At 38.9% G+C, this 24,076-nt stretch overlaps 1 protein-coding gene across 1 annotated transcript in view; it reads left to right on the forward strand.

Moving 5' to 3' along the window:
• NDUFS3 (NADH:ubiquinone oxidoreductase core subunit S3) overlaps nucleotides 1-24,076 on the forward strand; it is a 53,474-nt gene that overhangs the window by 7,984 nt on the left and 21,414 nt on the right. The window contains exons 2-3 of the mRNA XM_053720358.1: nucleotides 9,158-9,217; nucleotides 21,934-22,031. Of these exons, the coding sequence (XP_053576333.1) occupies nucleotides 9,158-9,217; nucleotides 21,934-22,031 (158 nt within the window). The remainder of the gene's footprint in view (nucleotides 1-9,157; nucleotides 9,218-21,933; nucleotides 22,032-24,076) is intronic.

Below are 24,076 nucleotides of genomic sequence, written 5' to 3' on the forward strand. Positions count from 1 at the left end.
TCATTATTGTCTCCACATAATTTAAGTCTCATTGTTTATTTGCTTCTGGTTGCTAGAAGTTTGTTCATTGGCATTTTTTCCCATTCCTGAAACTGTCATTTAAGGAATTTGATCAATTTTGCTTTATATGTTGTTTTTTCTATTACATATTGCAAGATGTCTCAGATTGACCCTGAATCAGAAGATACTTCTGGAAAATTGCTGCCTGATGCTGGATCTACCAAAGTTAAGTGTATTTGTTGTAAACTTGTGGTAACTGTTCCAACGGCTGTTGTTTGTAATGAATGTCATGACAAACTTGTTAATGCAGATAATATTTCCTTTAGTAATCTTCCATTACCTGTTGCTGTTCCATCAACATCTAATATTCAGGATGTTCCTGTTAAGAGATTTTGTTTCTAAATCTATTAAGAAGGCTATGTCTGTTATTCCTCCTTCTAGTAAACGTAAAAGGTCTTTTAAAACTTCTAATTTTTCAGATGAATTTTTAAATGAACATCATCATTCTGATTCTGATAATGATTCTTCTGGTTCAGAGGATTCTGTTTCAGAGGTTGATACTGATAAATCTTCATATTTATTTAAAATGGAATTTATTCGTTCTTTGCTTAAAGAAGTCTTAATTGCATTAGAAATAGAGGAATCTGGTCCTCTTGATACTAAATCTAAACGTTTGAATACTTTTTTAAACCTCCTGTAGTTATTCCAGAGGTTTTTCCCGTCCCTGATGCTATTTCTGAAGTAATTTCCAGGGAATGGAATAATTTGGGTAATTCATTTACTCCTTCTAAACGGTTTAAGCAATTATATCCTGTGCCATCTGACAGATTAGAGTTTTGGGACAAAATCCCTAAGGTTGATGGGGCTATCTCCACTCTTGCTAAACGTACTACTATTCCTACGGCAGATAGTACTTCCTTTAAGGATCCTTTAGATAGGAAAATTGAATCCTTTCTAAGAAAATCTTACTTATGTTCAGGTAATCTTCTTAGACCTGCTATATCTTTGGCGGTTGTTGCTGCAGCTTCAGCTTTTTGGTTGGAAGCCTTAGCACAACAAGTATCAGATCATAATACTCATAGCATTGTTAATCTTCTTCAACATGCTAATAATTTTATTTGTGATGCCATCTTTGATATCATTAGGGTTGATGTCAGGTATATGTCTTTAGCTATTTTAGCTAGAAGAGCTTTATGGCTTAAAACTTGGAATGCTGATATGTCTTCTAAGTCAACTTTGCTTTCCCTTTCTTTCCAGGGTAATAAATTGTTTGGTTCACAGTTGGATTCTATTATTTCAACTGTTACTGGGGGGAAAGGAACTTTTTTACCACAGGATAAAAAATCTAAAGGTAAATTTAGGTCTGCTAATCATTTTCGTTCCTTTTGTCACAATAAGGAACAAAAGCCTGATCCTTCCCCTACAGGAGCGGTATCAGTTTGGAAACCATCTCCAGTCTGGAATAAATCCAAGCCTTTTAGAAAGCCAAAGCCAGCTCCCAAGTCCACATGAAGGTGCGGCCCTCATTCCAGCCCAGCTGGTAGGGGGCAGATTACGATTTTTCAAAGAAATTTGGATCAATTCGATTCACAATCTTTGGATTCAGAACATTGTTTCGCAAGGGTACAGAATAGGCTTCAAGATAAGGCCTCCTGCAAGAAGATTTTTTCTTTCCCGTGTCCCATTAAATCTAGTGAAGGCTCAAGCATTTCTGAAATGTGTTTCAGATCTAGAGTTGGCTGGAGTAATCATGCCAGTTCCAGTTCTGGAACAGGGGCTGGGGTTTTACTCAAATCTCTTCATTGTTCCAAAGAAGGAGAATTCCTTCAGACCAGTTCTGGATTTAAAAATATTGAATCGTTATGTAAGGATACCAACATTCAAAATGGTAACTATAAGGACTATCCTGCCTTTTGTTCAGCAAGGGCATTATATGTCCACAATAGATTTACAAGATGCATATCTGCATGTTCCGATTCATCCAGATCACTATCAGTTTCTGAGATTCTCTTTCCTAGACAAGCGTTACCAGTTTGTGGCTCTGCCGTTTGGCCTAGCAACAGCTCCAAGAATTTTTACAAAGGTTCTCGGTGCCCTTCTATCTGTAATCAGAGAACAGGGTATTGTGGTATTTCCTTATTTGGACGATATCTTGGTACTTGCTCAGTCTTCACATTTAGCAGAATCTCATACGAATCGACTTGTATCATTTCTTCGAGAACATGGTTGGAGGATCAATTTACCAAAGAGTTCGTTGATTCCTCAGACAAGGGTAACATTTTTAGGTTTCCAGATAGATTCAGTGTCCATGACTCTGTCTCTGACGGACAAGAGACGTCTGAAATTGGTTTCAGCTTGTCGAAACCTTCAGTCTCAATCATTCCCTTCGGTAGCCTTATACATGGAAATTCTAGGTCTTATGACTGCTGCATCGGACGCGATCCCCTTTGCTCGTTTTCACATGCGACCTCTTCAGCTCTGTATGCTGAACCAGTGGTGCAGGGATTATACAAAGATATCTCAATTAATATCTTTAAAACCGATTGTACGACACTCTCTGACGTGGTGGACAGACCACCATCGTTTAGTTCAGGGGGCTTCTTTTGTTCTTCCTACCTGGACTGTGATCTCAACAGATGCAAGTCTGACAGGTTGGGGAGCTGTATGGGGGTCTCTGACAGCACAAGGGGTTTGGGAATCTCAGGAGGTGAGATTACCAATCAACATTTTGGAACTCCGTGCAATTTTCAGAGCTCTTCAGTCGTGGCCTCTTCTAAAGAGAGAGTCGTTCATTTGTTTTCAGACGGACAATGTCACAACCGTGGCATATGTCAATCATCAAGGTGGGACTCACAGTCCTCTGGCTATGAAAGAAGTATCTCGAATACTTGTTTGGGCGGAATCCAGCTCCTGTCTAATTTCTGCGGTTCATATCCCAGGTATAGACAATTGGGAAGCGGATTATCTCAGTCGCCAAACGTTACATCCGGGCGAATGGTCTCTTCACCCACAGGTATTTCTTCAGATTGTTCAAATGTGGGGACTTCCGGAAATAGATCTGATGGCTTCTTATCTAAACAAGAAGCTTCCCAGGTATCTGTCCAGATCCAGGGATCCTCAGGCGGAAGCAGTGGATGCATTGTCACTTCCGTGGAAGTATCATCCTGCCTATATCTTTCCGCCTCTAGTTCTTCTTCCAAGAGTGATTTCCAAGATTCTAAAGGAACGTTCGTTTGTTCTGCTGGTGGTTCCAGCATGGTCTCACAGGTTTTGGTATGCAGATCTTGTCCGGATGGCTACTTGCCAACCGTGGACTCTTCCGTTAAAGTGATTGTAAATTTTCCCGGTTTTGTAAATATAGTTGTCTAGACAATCATTATATTATTCATACCGCCACTTTATTTTTTTAAAAAAATTCGTAATATGTTTATAATTTTATATCGCAGGTATCGACTATTTACTATACCTGCTCCTCCCACTGTGAACTTCCTTGTTTTCCTTCCTATTACGTATACAGCGGTCCCACCCGCTGTTTACGTATCGGCAATGCGCGCTCCCGTTTCAGTTTGACATGGCGCATGCGTAAAATCATTGTTTCCGCTGTCAATCAACATAGTATTCATTGAATCAGTAGATTCAATGAATACTATCGTTGCGAAGAGAAGGAAAGGATCTCCTACCCCAGCCTATAATTCCGCCAATTAATGCTTTTTAAAAAAAAAAGGAAAGACTGTATTAAAATTACTGATAAAATTGTTGAAATATATTGTATCAATAAGAACAATTGATTGATATCTGAGTAAAATTATAGTCAGCAAATGGAATACTAAGGATTTTAAAATTTTAATTCAATTTAATTAGGATAGTAACAATCCATTATATAGTCTTTTCGGTTATATAATAAATCAGGACTCCGTAAAGAAAAGTATTGCGCATGCGCAAAATGTGCACGAGCTTGAAGGAAATCATCCGTGAACATGAGTAAAGCGCAAGAAGGAGTCGTGACATCATCCTAAGGGGTTGGGTCCCCCTGTGGTTAGAGCTGTGATTGGTTCGGAAGACGTCAATGCTAATGAGAACAACTAAGCGTGCATGTCGGGTGGAGGATGAAAATAACGAGATCAAATGTGCAAAGTTAAAAAACCAGGTAGATACTAACAACGGAGAAAATTGATGAATGAAACTACTATTTTTTTTATAGAAACGTTAAGGGTAACGTTAGTGATGCAGCGCACTTTACATTCACTTTAAGACTAGACCTTCTATCGCAAGGTCCTTTTTTTCCATCAGGATCTCAAATCCTTAAATTTGAAGGTATGGAGATTGAACGCTTGATTCTCAGTCATAGAGGTTTCTCTGACTCCGTAATTAATACTATGTTACAGGCTCGTAAATCTGTATCTAGGAAGATATATTATCGAGTCTGGAAGACTTACATTTCTTGGTGTTCTTCTCATCATTTTTCTTGGCATTCTTTTAGAATTCCTAGAATTTTACCGTTTCTTCAGGATGGTTTGGATAAAGGTTTGTCTGCAAGTTCCTTGAAAGGACAAATCTCTGCTCTTTCTGTTCTTTTTCACAGAAAGATTGCTAGTCTTCCTGATATTCATTGTTTTGTACAGGCTTTGGTTCGTATAAAACCTGTTATTAAGTCAATTTCTCCTCCTTGGAGTTTGAATTTGGTTCCAGGGGCTCTTCAAGCTCCTCCGTTTGAACCTATGCATTCGCTGGATATTAAATTGCTTTCTTGGAAAGTTTTGTTTCTTTTGGCCATCTCTTCTGCTAGAAGAGTTTCTGAATTATCTGCTCTTTCTTGTGAGTCTCCTTTTCTGATTTTTCATCAGGATAAGGCGGTGTTGCGAACTTCATTTAAATTTTTACCTAAGGTTGTGAATTCTAACAACATTAGTAGAGAAATTGTGGTTCCTTCATTGTGTCCTAATCCTAAGAACTCTAAGGAAAGATCGTTGCATTCTTTGGATGTAGTTAGAGCTTTGAAATATTATGTTGAAGCTACTAAAGATTTCCGAAAGACTTCTAGTCTATTTGTTATCTTTTCTGGTTCTAGGAAAGGTCAGAAGGCTTCTGCCATTTCTTTGGCATCTTGGTTAAAGTCTTTGATTCATCATGCTTATGTTGAGTCGGGTAGAACTCCGCCTCAAAGGATTACAGCTCATTCGACTAGGTCAGTCTCTACTTCCTGGGCATTTAGGAATGAAGCTGCGGTTGATCAGATTTGCAAAGCAGCAACTTGGTGGTCTTTGCATACTTTTACTAGATTCTATTATTTTGATGTGTTTTCTTCTTCTGAAGCAGTCTTTGGTAGAAAAGTACTTCAGGCAGCTGTTTCAGTTTGATTCTTCTGCTTATAATTTCAGTTTTTTTCATTATAAGATTTAAACTTTGTTTTGGGTGTGGATTATTTTTCAGCGGAATTGGCTGTCTTTATGTTATCCCTCCCTCTCTAGTGACTCTTGCGTGGAAGATCCACATCTTGGGTATTCATTATCCCATACGTCACTAGCTCATGGACTCTTGCTAATTACATGAAAGAAAACATAATTTATGTAAGAACTTACCTGATAAATTCATTTCTTTCATATTAGCAAGAGTCCATGAGGCCCACCCTTTTTGTGGTGGTTATGATTTTTTTGTATAAAGCACAATTATTCCAATTCCTTATTTTTTATGCTTTCGCACTTTTTTCTTATCACCCCACTTCTTGGCTATCCGTTAAACTGATTTGTGGGTGTGGTGAGGGGTGTATTTGTAGGCATTTTGAGGTTTGGGAAACTTTGCCCCTCCTGGTAGGAATGTATATCCCATACGTCACTAGCTCATGGACTCTTGCTAATATGAAAGAAATTAATTTATCAGGTAAGTTCTTACATAAATTATGTTTTTTTTCCCCTTAGGGGAAAGTAAGTCAAGACGGTACATACAGTATTACAAAGATAGTATCCCTGTTTTTTTCTACCCGGTGATAGAAAAAATATTTGCTAAAGTTAAAGCCTTTTTATTAATGCTCAAGTCCCAAGTAGTAAGCAGCTTCTAAAGCATTCAAATTGGGACCTGTGTCTGCAATGCATGTGAGGTTACAATAACACTATTTATATTGCCTTTTTAAATAAGATATATACACACTACATGCAGATATGCACGGGCGACTAAAGTTTCTTCCAGGTTTTTGGGTATTCATAAGATATATATATATAGTGGGGGGGAAAATTGTAATACATAATGCTTATGCAAGCTACAATTATTGTGGGAGAGGTATTTGGAAAATCACTCTAAAGGTCTTCTAAATACAGTTTAGAAAGAGCATCAGAAGTGAAGATTTTTTCCTGCAGCAAGAGAAGTGACTGGTTTCCCTTTAGCAGTCAGGGAAGTGATCCTGACATGTTAATTAGAAAGTGCTGGAATTCGTACGGTTACGATATGCTATTAGGGCGGCAGAAGGAAGTGGGACTGCTGGCTCAACAAGCATTACACACTGTCTTATACTTAGACAGTAACTCTCCAGTCCTCGCTCCTTGTCAGCCTACCAGCCCGCTCTCATTATTGTGCACTGTGCGGCAGCTAACACTTAATGCCTCCTCTGCTAGCTAGCGACAATATTTTATTGCCTAATGATTAGGCAATAAAATGTTAATGTCTCTAGCAGAGGAGACATTAAGTGTTAGCTGCCGCACAGTGCACACTAATAAGCCGCTGCCTACCTACTGTCACAGTCGCTCTGTCAGGACTTAGCCCGACCCTACCTGGGTTAAGTGACTCTGCTCCATCTACTGACTCCACTCCATCTACTGTCCTGACTCCTTCATATCAGTCTCCGGCCGGCCGTCTCTGTCGGCACTGACTGAACTCGGCTCCTCCTTCTCCTAACCCCTGTTGCCTCCTCAAGCCATGCGCCAGCCCAGTGTTAAAAAAAAAACAAAAAAAAAACCCACAAATAAATCCAATTGACTGAGAACGGGCTATGAAGAGGCTGCAGCACACACTTTGTTATTTTTTTTAAAAATGATTAGCCGCATTATATTCAGAGTTCAGACTGTGCAGCCACGGCAAGTGTCGCCCAGGCACCGGCCTTGTTGGCCTATGCCTTAATACGCCCCTTATGCCAACTAATAGTGAAGTGCCTTCATGAATCTGTCTCGCCTTCTATTTTACACAATCTCCTGTACACTGTTTTGATATCTGCTATAGACTCTCTGAGCGACCATTAGCCTGCCAATGTCCTTAACCCCTTGAGTGCTAATGATGGCTCAGAGCCGTCATTAGCACTCAACTACCTTTTTTGCAATCTGCGGCCCCCACCTGCTCCTACGTGTGGTGATGTCACGCGCAATGACGTGATGGCGTCACCGCACAAGTTTATTTAAAATTGTCAATACAAAGTATAGGGAAAGGGGGCATGCTACTTAGAAACCTGTATCTCAGAGATCTAAGCAGCTACAGGCCCCCAAGACCCACCATTGGAAAGGTAATCGCCTAACCTTTCCAATGGTTTAAGTCTTGGGGATCTGAGGGAAAAAAATAAAGTTAAAAAAATTTTTTTTAAATAGTAAAAAACAGAAAAATATTAAATTCAGCTTAGCACTCTTAAAGGGGCATGAAACCTCCCTTTTTTTTTTTTTTTTTTCTTCATGATTCAGATAGAGCATACAGTTTTTAACAACTTTGCAATTTACTTTTATTATCTAATTTGTTTAATTCTCTTGTTATACTTTGTTGAAGAGAATACATACATAGGCTCAGGAACTGGGGGCTAGCTGCTTATTGGTGGCAGCACATATATGCCTCTTTTCATTGGCTTACTGATATGTTCTGCTAGTTCCCAGTAGTGCAATGCTGCTACTTTAACAGATTGTATCAAGAGAATGAAGCAAACTTGAATATAGAAGTAAACTGAAAATATATGTTTAAAAATGTATGCTCTGTCTGAATCATGAAATAAATATTTTGGGCTTCATGTTAATGTTCATTTTAAGTGTTTAAATTGTTGTTTGGGTTATACTTTTGTTCTATGTTTGTCTAGGCCAAACGTTACTCCCATGCTTATTTTTTATGTCCCATAAAGGCTACTTACAGTTTCATTTTCTGCTGACATAGTAAGTGTATGAATCTGGTTGAAGTTGACAAGAGGTGTATGATGGTTCAATTATACAACTCATTTTCTTGTAGCTTGAAAATATAGTGTTGGGAATATAACTGTTGCAGACATTTTGCAATGGGTGATGCTATTTATTTCCCTTAGATCTTTTTATTATTAATTGCTAAGCTTTACCAGTTGATTAGGGAGTTGGTCAAACCTTGTCTCCCTATTGTATGCCTTAGACCTACCCCTACTACTTCACCCACCCTTCTATAAAAACAGACAGTATTCAGAATGTGTCTTAGGGGTTCTCCTTTTTTTTACACTTTGGAGCCCCTCCTCTCCCTCTGAGACCTTTAGGATACAAAAGGGACAGTCTACTGCAAAATTGTTATTGTTTAAAATGATTGAAAACCCCTTTACTACCCATTCCCTAGATTTGCACAACCAACATTGTTATATGAATATACTTTATAACGTATAAACCTCTACATTTCTAAACCCCTGCAGGCTGCCTCATCTCATGCATTTTTATTAGCTTTTCACAGCAAGACACTGCTAGTTCATGTGTGCCATATAGATAACATTGTGCTCACTTCCATGGAGTTGTGCAGGACCCAGCATTAATTGGCTAAAATGCAAGTCTGTAAATAGCCCTGAGACAGGTGTGTCAAAATAACTCAAATAAGGGTCAGTCTACAAAGGCTTAGCTGTAAGGTAATCACAGAGGTAAAAAGTATATTAATACAACCATGTTGGTTATGAAAAACTGGGGAATGGGTAATAAAGGCATTGGCTATCTTGTTTAACAATAAAAACATTGGAGTAGACTCTCCCTCTAAGCTGTTTCCTCTCCTGCTAATAGATTTAGCTATAATGCATACATGGTGTATTCTGACATTACTTGGTGTGTGTCTGTATTTGTATGTGTGTATGTGTGTGTGTGTATGTATGTGTGTATGTGTGTATGTATGTGTATATATATATATATATATATACACACACACACACACACACTTAATATGCTTTTTTTGTGATAATTGTATTTATTTCTTTTTTCAGTCTCTTCTCTCCGTGTACTCCCACAAATGAGATACGAAGGAACAACTACAGAGACAAAACGTGAGTTCCGCTTATGCTTAAGAAAACATTCTTGTGATGCATAATGATGTTCTGTCAGGAGTCTGAAAATCAGCACAATGTTATAAAAAAAAAAAGCAAAACTATTAGGGATGCACCGAAATTTCGGCAGCAGAAACGTTTTGGCCGAAAATTGCATTTTTGGTTAGTTTGTTTTCGGGGGTTTTTTGCCTGTTATTTTCAGTAAAATTATTGTGTAGCATATTTCAAATTTGATGCTAGCTTAGAGCTGCTGTTTGAGTTCATTACTTGACTGTTGACTGTTTTGAATATAATAGTTTTATAAGATTATACTTTAAATCTGATTCTGCTACATAGAACTGAATGCAGAATGTATATTGATATTAAATTAATATCAACAATATATTATTCTTCCTTCAGTCCTATATAACAGAAACTGTTTTATATTGGGGAGTTTTAAGTTATTTTCTGTCCAATTTTGGTGTGTTACTTTCAATAAGTGTTTTTATTTATTTTATTGGCTTGTAGTTTTTCATTTAAGATTAAATTCATTAAAAAGTATTATCTTTTTAATAAAATTATAGAAAAAAACTATTAAAAAAACTATTTTAAAATCATTTTGTTTAAAAAAAAAAAAAAAAAAATTCGGTTTCGGTCCAGAATTTTCATTTTGGTGCATCCCTAAAAATTATACACTTTTACAAAACCACTCTTAGATGGGCTATATCAATGGATCATCTACAAAACATGTATGCAAAGAAAAGTCTAGTGTACAATGTCCCTTTAAGTTCTAAGTTTAAAGAAGTTCAATGAATAGAACATTGAAGTGGAATAGATCTGCACAAGGAGCCAAGTGTGAGGAGGGAGGAGAAATTGGTAAAAAATAATAGTGATACCTATAATGTATATCTGAAATGATAATGAGAAAGGTGATCTATGTACTCTATTTTTAAATCTTTATATCCAAATCAGACATTTTTTGCTATAACTGTAAAACTATTCTGAAAAGTTATTGTTCTAAAAATGAAACTTTCATCTGTTCGTAAATATTAAAGTGATTATAAAGTATAATGAATTAAAGCCCAGTATCTAAAAATACTCTTAAAAACAGGGGCACTTTACAATGATGCCTTTTTATTTTTTATTTTTTTTAAGTTTAATGAATTAAATACTTACCATTTCGTTACGGTAAACAAACCGCCAATCCTCCGCCCGCAACTTCTTCTGTATTTTGCATATGGATGACATATCCAGCTTCCTCCAATCGTTGCGTACCCCACGATCTGGACACCAATGGGTAATGCAATGATTGGAGGAAGCTGGATTTGTCATTGATCTGCAAAATACAGAAGATGAGGGCAGAGGATCGCCGGTCTGTTTACAGTAACGAAAAGGTACGTTTTTTTTAAAAAAAAGCATCATAGTAAAGTTTAATAGATTAAAGTGCCCCTGTTTTTAAGATTATTTTTAGATACTGGGCTTTAATTGGTTAAACTTTACAATCACTTTAAGAGTATAACAACCAGCAATAATGAGACTTTATGTAGAAAGCCATCATTTAAATTGAGTATTACAAACTAGTGATTTAAATCAAATCCACCCTGCCATAAAGTATCAAGAATGTATAATTTTGAAGTTTGTGGTGTTACATTTTAGATCCTGCTCAATTCACTTAATCACTTGTACGTTTTTACAATGTTATTTGCTCACTTTATCTTTAGTCTGTCAACAGAAATGTTTATATTTTTGGTTTCCAGAAGCAGGTGTTGTAGGTTTAACCCCTTCATGCCAGTAGCAAGTGTTTACATCAGAACTTTGTTCCGATATTGAAACACTTGCTGAGAAAATGAAATCATGCAATCGTCATTGTAGTCACGTGATTTCAAGGCTGGGATCAGATCATGGGGGACTGCCTAGGCTGCTAAGCACCCCCCCCCCCCCCCAGTACAATTTTTCATTCTCTAAAAGGAGGAGGCTTCAAGACACCATATAAGGTAGGATGTTCCATGCTTTCCTAACAGCATTAAAGGAACACTGAAAGCATTAAAGGAACACTGAACCCAAATTTTTTCTTTCATGATTCGGATGGAGCATGCAATTTTAAGCAACTTTCTAATTTACCCCCATTATCAATTTTTAAAGCTTAGGAGTTGGCCCATTTTTGGTTCAGAACCTGGGTTATGCTTGCTTATTGGTGACTAAATGTAGCCACCGATAAGCAAGCGCTATCCAGGGTGCTGAACCTTAAAATGGGCTGGCTCCTAAACTTTATATTCCTGCTTTTTAAATAAAGATAGCAAGAGAATGAAGAAAATTTGATAATAGAAGTAAATTAGAAAGTTGCTTAAAATTGCCTGCTCTATCTGAATCATGAAAGAAAAAGTTTAGTATCCCTTTAAAGTCCAGCGCTGTTAGGACGGCATGTAACATCCTAACGGTGTGAAGCTCCTAACAAATTTCCCTAGATTGTGATAAATTAAATTAATCATCACCCTCCTGAAAGTAACCAGAATATGCCTGTGCTAGTCCCTGTTACAGTTAGAAAGGTAAGCTAGCTAACGCTGTGCTGTCATGTCACTGTGTAAACAGCCCTCTACCTACAGAAGATGGGAGTCTGGCCAAGTAAAATGTATGTTTAAATGAGCTTGGGTATGCACAGTATAGAGAGCCATTCACAAGCAAGCTATGTAAGTTCTGTCATTATAGCTTGCATACACTGTTCCCGTTGTATGTGTGAGGCAATCAGCTGTCTAGCAGAGACTGTACAAGTAAAGTATGTGCCAGCAAGTTGTTTAACCTGTATAAAAGTGTTCACATACCTGCACATTATGTAACTGCCATTTCTGCTAAAGTTAAATAACGCTCGCGTACATGAGCGCCCAGCACTGTGAGTGCACAGAGGAATCTTAAAGGGAAATTTTACTGGTCAATTTTCTCCCTTTTAATGCAATTCTAATCAGGGTGGGGTTGATTTAACTCAAATTGATTTAATATGTGATTTAAATCAATTTGTCAAATTCAATTTAAAGCATGATTTTCTACATAAAGACTGCTTTTTATAATTCATAGTATTTACAACCAGATGAAGGTTTCATTTTATTCTTAAAATGAAACCTTCATCAGATTAGTTTAATGTTATATCAGATATATATTAGTTGAAAATCATTAGAAATCCATAGATCACCTCACAATATTTTTTTAAATATGTATCTCCAGTTTAATAGGTTAATCATTCATATTTAAAACAACTTTTCTGCTTTACTTTATTGGAAGGAGAAAAATAAATCACTGCCTTAATAATAATTTAAATAGTTGTATTTAACTAAAACAATACCATAGATTTCACTTTCATTTTTACTACTTGCCCCTCCTCACACTTAGCTCCTTGTGCAGATCTATTCCACCCCAAGCAATCTTCTATTGATTGAACATCTTGAAATGTAGCACTTAGAATTGAAGGAACAAAATAGCCATATGCTAAATCACTTAAAGGGACACAAGTCAACTTTCATGATTCAGATAGAGTATTGAATTTTAAACAACTTTCCAATTTACTTCCATTGACAAAATGTACACAGTCTTTTTATATTTACACTTTGAGTCACCAGCTCCTACTGAGCATGTGCAAGAATTAAAGTGGCATGATTCCGATAAAGAATGCAGGAAGGTTGGGGGCTAAGGGGGATCCAACACTGAATTATATACAGTATCTCACAAAAGTGAGTACACCCCTGACATTTTTGTAAATATTTTATTATATCTTTTCATGTGACAACACTGAAGAAATGACACTTTGCTACAATGTAAAGTAGTGAGTGTACAGCCTGTATAACAGTGTAAATTTGCTGTCTCCTCAAAATAACTCAACACACAACCATTTATGTCTAAACTGTTAGCAACAAAATTGAGTACACCGTTAAGTGGAAATGTCAATATTTTGTGTGGCCACTATTAATTTGCAGCACTGCCTTAACCATGGAGTTCACCAGAGCTTCTCAGGTTGGCACTGGAATCCTATTCCACTCCTCCATGATGACATCACGGAGCGCATCCCCACCTTCCTTTGAGGATGCCCCACATATGCTCAATAGGGTTTAGGACTGGAGACATGCTTTACCCTCAGCTTCTTTAGCAAGGCAGTGGTCGTCTTGGAGGTGTGTTTGGGGTCGTTATCATGTTGGAATACTGCCCTGTGGCCCAGTCTCCGAAGGGGTTCATGCTCTGCTTCAGTATGTCACAGTACATGTTGGCATTCATGGTTCCCTCAATGAACTGTAGCTCCCCAGTGCCGGCAGCACTCATGCATGCCTAGACCATGATACTCCCACCACCATGCTTGACTGTAGGCAAGACACACTTGTCTTTGTACTCCTCACCTGCTTGCTGCCACACACGCTTGACACCATCTGAACCAAATAAGTTTATCTTGGTCTCATCGGACCACAGGACATGGTTCCAGTTATCCATGTTCTTAGTCTGCTTGTCTTCAGCAAACTGTTTGCGGGCTTTCTTGTGTATCATCTTTAGAAGAGGCTTCCTTCTGGACGACAGCCATGCAGACCAATTTGATGCAGTGTGCAGCGTATGGTCTGAGCGCTGACAGGCTGACCCCCCACCCCTCCAACCTCTGCAGTAATGCTGGCAGCACTCATTCGTCTATTTCCCAAAGACAATCTCTGGATATTACACTGAGCATGTGCAATAAATTCTTTGGTCGACCATGGCGAGGCATGTTCTGAGTGGAACCTGTCCTGTGAAACCACTGTATGGTCTTGCCCACTGTGCTGCAGCTCAGTTTCACGGTCTTGCAATGTTCTTATAGCCTAGGCCATCTTTATGTAGAACAACAATTCTTCTTTTTTTTTTTTTTTTTTTTTTTTTTTTTAGATCCTCAGAGAGTTCATTGCCATGAGGTGCCATGTTGAACTTCCAGTGACCAGTATGAGAAAGTGTGAGAGCGATAACACCAAATTTAACACACTTGCTCCCCATTCACACCTGAGACCTTGCAACACTAACAAGTCACATGACAGTGGGGAGGAAAATAACTAATTGGGCCCAATTTAGACTTTTCCACTTCGGGGTGTACTCCCTTTTGTTGCCAACGGTTTAGACATTAATGGCTGTGTGTTGAGTTATTTTGAGGGGACTTCAAATTTACACTGTTATACAGGCTGTACACTAACTACTTTACATTGTAGCAAAGTGTAATTTCTTCAGTGTTGTCACATGAAAAGATATAATAAAATATTTACAAAAATGTGAGGGATGTACTCACTTTTGTGAGATACTGTATATATAAAAAAATTAATTATATAAAAATAAAAAATAAAGCCTTTTATTTCAGTACTTAAGATGGCGGTGACAATTGTGAGGTGGAGGAGGGAAGAGAGCTGTTTAAGAGGGGTCAGGGAGGGATCAGGGGGGTGGGATGTGTCAGGTGGGAGGCTGATCTCTACACTAAAGCTAAAATTAACCCTACAAGCTACCTAATTAACCCCTTCACTGCTGGGCATAATACAAGCAGAATTTAGCGGCCTTTTAATTACCAAAATGTAATGCCAAAGCCATAAATTTCCTAAAGTTTGTGGGAAAAGTGAACAATTTTTTTTTATTTGATCACATTTGGAGGTGAAATGGTGGCATGAAATATACCAAAATGGGCCTAGATCAATACTTTGGGTTGTCTACTAAAAAAATATATATACATGTGAAGGGTTATTCAGGGTTTTCTGAGAGATATCAGTGTTACAATGTAACTATCGCTAATTTTGAAAACAAAATGGTTTAGAAATAGCAAAGTGTGACTTGTACTTATTGCCCTATAATTTGCAAAGAACATGTAAACATTGGGTATTTCTAAACTCAGGACAAAAAATTTAGAAACTATTTAGCATGGGTGTTTTTTGGTGGTTGTAGATGTGTAACAGATTTTGGGGGTCAAAGTTAGAAAAGTGTGTTTTTCTCCATATTTGTTTCCCCTTATATTTTATATATATTTCTCTTGTTAAGTGTGTTCAGTCCACGGGTCATCCATTACTTATGGGATATATTCTCCTTCCCAACAGGAAGTTGCAAGAGGATCACCCAAGCAGAGCTGCTATATAGCTCCTCCCCTCACATGTCATACCCAGTCATTCTCTTGCAACCCTCAACAAAGAAGGAGGTCGCGAGAGGAGCTGGAGTTTTTACTTAATTATTCTTCAATCAAAAGTTTATTTTAAATGGCACCGGAGTGTGCTGTTTCTCTATCTCAGGCAGTATTTGGAAGAAGAAACTGCCTGCGTTTTCTATGATCTTGGCAGGCGTAACTAAGATCCACTGGCTGTTCTCGACATTCTGAGGAGTGGGGTAACTTCAGAAAATGGGAATAGCATGCAGGGTCTCCCGCAAATGAGGTATGTGCAGTACAATATTTTCTGGGAATGGAATTGACTAAGAAATCACTGCTGTTACCCGTATGATGTAAGTACAGCCTTAAATGCAGTAGTAGTGACTGGTATCAGGCTGATACATGTATGCACAATAGAGTTATTTTCTAGGGACTAGAATTTGACTGAAAGAATACTGTTAATACTGATATAATGTGTGAGCCTTAACTGCAGTGGAAGCGACTGGTAGCAGGCTTAGTAATAACTTTACACAGCATCTGAAATGTTGTTTTTTAAAACGTTTACTGGCATGTTAATCGTTTTGTGAGATAAATCTTTTTGGGCATGATTTTTTTCCACACGGCTAACGTATATTTCTGCATAGAAACCGTTTATATCAGGTCTCCCACTGTTGTAATAGGAGTGGGAGGGACCTTTTTTTTTTTTTAGCGCCTTGTTGCGCAGTTAAAATTCTAGCACAGTCTTCCTGCTTCTTCCTCTTTGATCCAGGACTTCTCCAGAGAGCTCAGGGATCTTCAAAATTCGTTTTTGAGGGAGGTAATCAGTCACAGCAGACCTGTGACAGTGTGTTTGACTGTGATAAAAGCGTTAAATCATAAATTGATTATCCGTTTTTTGGGTATTGAGGGGTTAATCATCCGTTTGCTTGTGGGTGCAATCCTCTGCTAATTAATACATTTAAAGAATTGTTGACTATAACTGAACTAGTTCTTTGTTCTTCATTTGTGTTTTTTTAAAAATACGCGCTGCAGCGTTTTTTATATTGCTTGTAAACTTATTGAAGTAATTTCCAAGCTTGCTAGCTTCATTGCTAGTCTGTTTAAACATGTCTGATACAGAGGAATCTGCTTGTTTATTATGTTTAAAAGCCGATGTGGAGCCCAATAGAAATATGTGTACCAATTGTATTGATATTACTTTGAATAAAAGTCAATCTGTACCGATAAAGAAATTATCACCAGACAACGAGGGGGAAGTTATGCCGTCTAACTCTCCTCACGTGTCAGTACCTTTGTCTCCCGCTCGGGAGGTGCGTAAGATTGAGGCGCCAAGTACATCTAGGCCCTTACAAATCACTTTACATGATATGGCTAATGTTTATGAAAGAAGTATTATACAATATGCCCGAGTTAAGAGGCAAGCGCGACAGCTCTGGGTTAAGGACAGAGCGCGCCGATGACACGAGAGCCATGTCTGATACTGCGTCACAGTTTGCAGAACATGAGGACGGAGAGCTTCATTCTGTGGGTGACGGTTCTGATTCGGGGAGACCGGATTCAGAAATTTTAAATTTAAGCTTGAGAACCTCCGTGTGTTACTAGGGGAGGTGTTAGCGGCTCTGAATGATTGTGACACGGTGGCAATCCCAGAGAAATTATGTAGGCTGGATAAATACTATGCGGTACCGGTGTGTACTGACGTTTTTCCTATACCAAAGAGGCTTACAGAGATTATTAGCAATGAGTGGGATAGACCCGGTGTGCCCTTTTCCCCTCCTCCGATATTTAGAAAAATGTTCCCTATAGACGCCACCACACGAGACTTATGGCAGACGGTCCCTAAGGTGGAGGGAGCAGTTTCTACTTTAGCCAAGCGTACCACTATCCCGGTGGAGGATAGCTGTGCTTTCTCAGATCCAATGGATAAAAAATTAGAGGGTTACCTTAAAGGGACACTGTACCCAAAAAATTTCTTTCGTGATTCAGATTGAGCATGAAATTTTAAGCAACTTTCTAATTTACTCCTATTATCAAATTTTCTTCATTCTCTTGGTATCTTTATTTGAAATGCAAGAATGTAAGTGTAGATGCCGGCCCATTTTTGGTGAACAACCTGGGTTGTCCTTGCTGATTGGTGGATGCATTCATCCACCAATAAAAAAGTGCTGTCCAGAGTACTGAATAAAAAAAAAAAGCTTAGATGCCTTGTTTTTCAAATAATGATAGCAAGAGAACGAAGAAAAATTGATAATAGGAGTAAATTAGAAAGTTGCTTAAAATTGGATGCTCTTTCTGAATTACAAAAGAAAAAATTTGAGTTCAGTGTCCCTTTAAGAAAATGTTTGTTCAACAAGGTTTTATATTACAGCCTCTTGCATGCATTGCGCCTGTCACTGCTGCAGCGGCATTCTGGTTTGAGTCTCTGGAAGAGGCGATTCGCACAGCACCATTGGATGAATCTTTGAGCAAGATTAGAACCCTTAAGCTGGCTAATGCGTTTGTTTCGGATGCCGTAGTGCATTTAACCAAACTTACGGCTAAGAATTCCGGATTCGCCATACAGGCGCGCAGAGCGCTATGGCTTAAATCCTGGTCAGCAGATGTAACTTCTAAGTCTAAACTACTAAACATTCCTTTCAAAGGGCAGACCTTATTCTGAAGGAAATTATTGCTGACATTACTGGAGGTAAGGGCCACACCCTTCCTCAGGACAGGGCCAAATCAAAGGCCAAACAGTCTAATTTTCGTGCCTTTCGTAATTTCAAGGCAGGAGCAGCATCAACTTCCTCCGCTCCAAAACAGGAAGGAGCTACTACTCGTTACAGACAGGGTTGGAAAGGCAACCAGTCATGGAACAAGGGCAAGCAGGCCAGAAAGCCTACTTCCGCCCCTAAGACAGCATGAAGACAGGGCCCCCTTTCCGGAGACGGATCTAGTGGGGGGCAGACTTTCTCTCTTCGCCCAGGCTTGGGCAAGAGATGTACAGGATCCCTGGACGTTGGAGATTATATCTCAGGGATACCTTCTGGATTTCAAAACTTCTCCTCCACAAGGGAGGTTTCATCTGTCAAGGTTATCAACAAACCTAGTAAAGAAAGAGGCATTTCTACAATGTGTACAAGACCTCTTAGTGATGGGATTGATCCACCCAGTTCCGCGAACGGAACAGGGGCAAGGGCTTTATTCAAATCTGTTTGTGGTTCCCAAGAAAGAGGGAACCTTCAGACCAATCTTAGACTTAAAAATCTTAAACAAATTCCTAAGGGTTCCATCGTTCAAGATGGAAACCATTCGGACCATCCTACCCATGATCCAAGAGGGTCAATATATGACCACAGTGGACTTAAAGGATGCCTACCTTCACATACCGATTCACAAAGATCATTATCGGTACCTAAGGTTTGCCTTTCTAGACAGGCATTACCAGTTTGTAGCTCTTCCCTTCGGGTTAGCTACGGCCCCGAGAATTTTTACAAAGGTTCTGGGCTCACTTCTGGCGGTACTAAGACCGCGAGGCATATCGGTGGCTCCGTACCTAGACGACATTCTGATACAAGCGTCAAGTTTTCAAAATGCAAAGTCTCATACAGAGATAGTTCTAGCATTTCTGAGGTCGCATGGGTGGAAAGTGAATGTGGAAAAGAGTTCTCTGTTACCACTCACAAGGGTCCCTTTTCTAGGGACTCTTATAGATTCTGTAGAGATGAAGATTTACCTGACGGTGTCCAGGTTATCAAAGATTCTCAATGCTTGCCGTGTACTTCACTCCATTCCAAGCCCATCAGTAGCTCAGTGCATGGAAGTAATTGGCTTAATGGTCGCGGCAATGGACATAGTGCCATTTGCGCGCCTACATCTCAGACCGCTGCAACTATGCATGCTAAGTCAATGGAACGGGGATTACTCAGATATGTCCCCTTTGCTAAATCTGGACCAGGAGACCAGAGATTCTCTTCTCTGGTGGTTGTCACGGGTTCATCTGTCCAAAGGAATGACTTTTCGCAGACCAGATTGGACGATTGTAACAACAGATGCCAGCCTACTAGGCTGGGGAGCAGTCTGGAACTCCCTGAAGGCTCAGGGATTGTGGACTCAGGAGGAGAAACTCCTCCCAATAAACATTCTAGAATTAAGAGCAATATTCAATGCTCTTCTAGCTTGGCCTCAGTTAGCAACACTGAGGTTCATCAGATTTCAGTCGGACAACATCACGACTGTGGCTTACATCAATCATCAAGGGGGAACCAGGAGTTCCCTAGCGATGTTGGAAGTCTCGAAGATAATTCGCTGGGCAGAGTCTCACTCTTGCCACCTGTCAGCGATCTACATCCCAGGCGTGGAGAACTGGGAGGCGGATTTTCTAAGTCGCCAGACCTTTCATCCGGGGGAGTGGGAACTCCACCCGGAGGTATTTGCTCAACTGATTCGTCGTTGGGGCAAACCGGATCTGGATCTCATGGCATCTCGCCAGAACGCCAAGCTTCCTTGTTACGGATCCAGGTCCAGGGACCCGGGTGCGGTGCTGGTAGATGCACTAGCAGCCCCTTGGGTTTTCAACATAGCTTATGTGTTTCCACCTTTTCCGTTGCTACCTCGACTGATTGCCAGGATCAAACAGGAGAGAGCATCGGTGATTCTGATAGCGCCTGCGTGGCCACGCAGGACCTGGTATGCAGACCTAGTGGACATGTCGTCCTGTCCACCATGGTCTCTACCCCTGAGGCAGGACCTTCTAATTCAGGGTCCTTTCAACCATCCAAACCTAATTTCTCTGAGGCTGACTGCTTGGAAATTGAAAGCTTGATTCTATCAAAGCGTGGGTTTTCGGATTCGGTTATTGATACATTAATACAGGCTCGGAAACCTGTTACCAGAAAAATTTACCACAAGATATGGCGTAAATATTTATATTGGTGTGAATCCAAGAGTTACTCATGGAGTAAGGTTAGGATTCCTAGGATATTGTCTTTTCTACAAGAGGGTTTAGAAAAGGGCTTATCCGCTAGTTCACTAAAGGGACAGATTTCTGCTCTGTCTATTCTTTTACACAAGCGTCTGGCAGAGAATCCAGACGTCCAGGCTTTTTGTCAGGCTTTGGCTAGGATTAAAACTGTTGCTCCTCCGTGGAGCTTAAACTTGGTTCTTAAAGTTCTTCAGGGTGTTCCGTTTGAACCCCTTCATTCCATTGATATTAAGCTTTTATCTTGGAAAGTTCTGTTTTTGATGGCTATTTCCTCGGCTCGAAGAGTCTCTGAGTTATCTGCCTTACATTGTGATTCTCCTTATCTGATCTTTCATTCAGACAAGGTAGTCCTGCGTACTAAACCTGGGTTTTTACCTAATGTTGTTTCTAACAGGAATATCAATCAAGAGATTGTTGTTCCATCGCTATGCCCTAATCCTTCTTCAAAGAAGGAACGTCTTTTGCATAATCTAGACGTGGTCCGTGCCCTGAAGTTCTACTTACAGGCAACTAAAGATTTTCGACAAACTTCTTCTCTGTTTGTCGTTTACTCTGGACAGAGGAGAGGTCAAAAGGCTTCGGCTACCTCTCTCTCTTTTTGGCTTCGTAGCATAATACGCTTAGCCTACGAGACTGCTGGACAGCAGCCTCCTGAAAAAATTACAGCTCATTCCACTAGAGCTGTGGCTTCCACCTGGGCCTTTAAGAATGAGGCCTCTGTTGAACAGATTTGCAAGGCTGCAACTTGGTCTTCACTTCATACTTTTTCCAAATTTTACAAATTTGACACTTTTGCTTCTTCGGAGGCTGTTTTTGGGAGAAAGGTTCTACAGGCAGTGGTTCCTTCTGTTTAATGTTCCTGCCTTGTCCCTCCCATCATCCGTGTACTTTAGCTTTGGTATTGGTATCCCATAAGTAATGGATGACCCGTGGACTGAACACACTTAACAAGAGAAAACATAATTTATGCTTACCTGATAAATTTATTTCTCTTGTAGTGTGTTCAGTCCACGGCCCGCCCTGTCTTTTTTTTTTTTTATTTTTTTTTTTTATGTAAAGAGCTGGTTTAATATAGATAGTTTTGCTGTGTTTCTACAAGAGAAATAAATTTAAGAAAATCAGGTAAGCATAAATTATGTTTTTTTTTATAGTAAATTATAAGATATGATGAAAACAATGGTATATTTAGAAAATCCATTTAATGGTGAGAAAAACGGTATATAATATGTGTGGGTACAGTAAATGAGTAAGAGGAAAATTACAGCTAAACACAAACACAACAGAAATGTAAAAATAGCCTTGGTCCCAAACGGACAGAAAATGGAAAAGTGCTGTGGTCATTAAGGGGTTAAAATAGCACATTCTATCTCACACATGGATGTTTCATTCTTAAAGTAACTTTGTATATGTGCATCAGAAGTGAATCACAGTATTGCAAAATAAATGATTAAAAGAGATTGATAACTGTCATGTTTTTAGCAAGATGAGTATATCGAGCAGTCACTGTGCCTGGCGCAGGATAGTTTTATGGCATGATGCCTTCCCACACCTATCCTCTCTGTCTTTTTATTTTTTATTTATTCTATTACAAATGCTAACAACCTGTACAGCTTTTGCTGCAGTTAATTTTCTGTCACAATGATAACTGCTTCTTCTATTTAGCTACCATTAGACCTGTAGACTCTGTGGCACAGAATCAGCTTTCTGCTTTTGGTGAATACGTGGCTGAGATTTTACCAAAATATGTTCAGCAGGTCCAGGTTAGTAACACAGTTGGTACCAAATTTCTTTGTGGCATATTTATTAAAGTATAAACAGTGCTGTGTGCAATATGTAGGACAAACTTCCAGAGAGCTCAATGTGAACATCTCAATGAAATAGTGATATATAATGATTCAACCACTTAAAAATATTCTAGTAATATTCATTGTACAAATGTTCCAAAGGTAGCAGATGTAGCAATGCACCTAGAGGTTGCTGACTATTGTATATTGTGCAGCCTTTATTTCTTTCATTTAAAAGGACACCAATGTATTCATTGTTTTCTATTATTCATATGCAACAGCAGGATTTAAAGGGACATAAATCACCAGATACAGTTTGTAAGCATCGTATTGAGCTTTTTTCCCTGCCTACTTCTAGACATAAGTGCCACCATATTGAAATCTACCTTTCACTGCATTCCAGTGCAAATGTGCAGCAACTGTCCTTTAGATACCTGTAGTGTAACCTAGGTTTCAAAATGTCAGCACCTATGATTAGAGGGAGGAGCATGACGTGTTTAGTGTCTCTTCAACCCCTTAACGACCGCGACGTATCCTGTAAGTTGCTGGTAGTTAAGGGATTATGTGCTAAAATAGTACGGTCTCACTGCTGGAGGCGAGACTGCGCTATTCAAAACGACAGCCCCATAGAAAGACCAGCGACATACAGGGTACATTGCTGGTCATTAAGGGGTTAAAGGGACATTATAGTGGAAAATTACATTTGTTTAAGCCCCGCAAAGCACTGCTTGTCAACCAATCAAAAGCTTTAGTGGCAGACCTGGGTAGTTCTCCAAGGTGTCCCCACCAGTAATGTACTCACATTTGTTTTAAAAAAAATTGAATCTATCTACAATCTGAGGATTCTAATTTCATCAGTTAACTCGTTATCCCCATACTCAGCAGCTTCCATCAGTGCTCCAATTTTGGGTTTTCAAAAAAATATATTTTTATTAAAAATTACAATTGACTTAAAATGGCTAATTGGCTATATAACTTTGCTACCCGTTTCTTGGGCTTGTGTGATTACGATTGTTTAATCGCGCATACAATAATACAAATAAAATAACACCTTTTAAACATATATGCAATAGGAACTGCATTTAAATAAAAGTCAGGTGTGTTGAATCAAGCTGTAAAGACCCCACAAAACATACAGGAAATAACAAATTAATATACCTTAATTCCATCATTGTGTGTGATAATGAAAAACAATGTTACAGTAAAATCTGAAATAGCATCCACATCTCGTGATACAATTTTTTAAAAACGTTTCCAAATATTTCTATCAAATTTTCTTAGTTCCCATTGTATTCTTTGCTGAAGAGATGTCTAGGTAGGTGTCATGCTTCTGAGCTTACATACCTGGTTTTCAACAAGAGCCTTTCAACAAAAGATACAAAGAGAACAAAGAAAATTTGATAAAATGTGAGTTTTGTGTCCCTTTAACTCAGTAAATATTTGTGACAAACTTGCAAAAATGCTGCCATCTAATGGATTTTGCTAGTGTATTTATGTATGCTTTACATAAAAACAACAAATGTGAAACTGGAATATTGATGCAAGCTGCTGAGTATGGGATGTGTGAGTCAGCTGAGGAGAGCAGAGACCTCATTCTGTGCCTAGAAAGCATTTTTTTTCCCATTAACTGGGACTTCAGAAACCTCTAGTATTGGTGACTTTTAGACATTATTTTATTTATATATATATATATATGTATACACAAGATTTATAGAGATGGCGCTGTGTGAGTAAGGAGATATACTGTAAAAGCCTGAATAGGGCTAATAGTAATAAATAGAGGGCGATACAGGGTAACAGGTAAACACACTATATGCCCACAATATACTGCACAATGACAAATTGACTTAAAAAATAAATATATTAAAACACATATTCAAGGAGAGCACGAAAACTAAATGAAAAAGATATGGGAAAACCATATACCCACACACCGGATATTGAATTAGGATGATCTTTAACGCCACATGGAGTTCCCTATATAAGGCATGGTGACACCAGGACACCAAGAAGGGCACAAG

The sequence above is a fragment of the Bombina bombina genome, chromosome 7 (genome assembly GCF_027579735.1).
Source record: "Bombina bombina isolate aBomBom1 chromosome 7, aBomBom1.pri, whole genome shotgun sequence".
In the NCBI taxonomy this organism is placed as follows: Eukaryota; Metazoa; Chordata; class Amphibia; order Anura; family Bombinatoridae; genus Bombina; species Bombina bombina.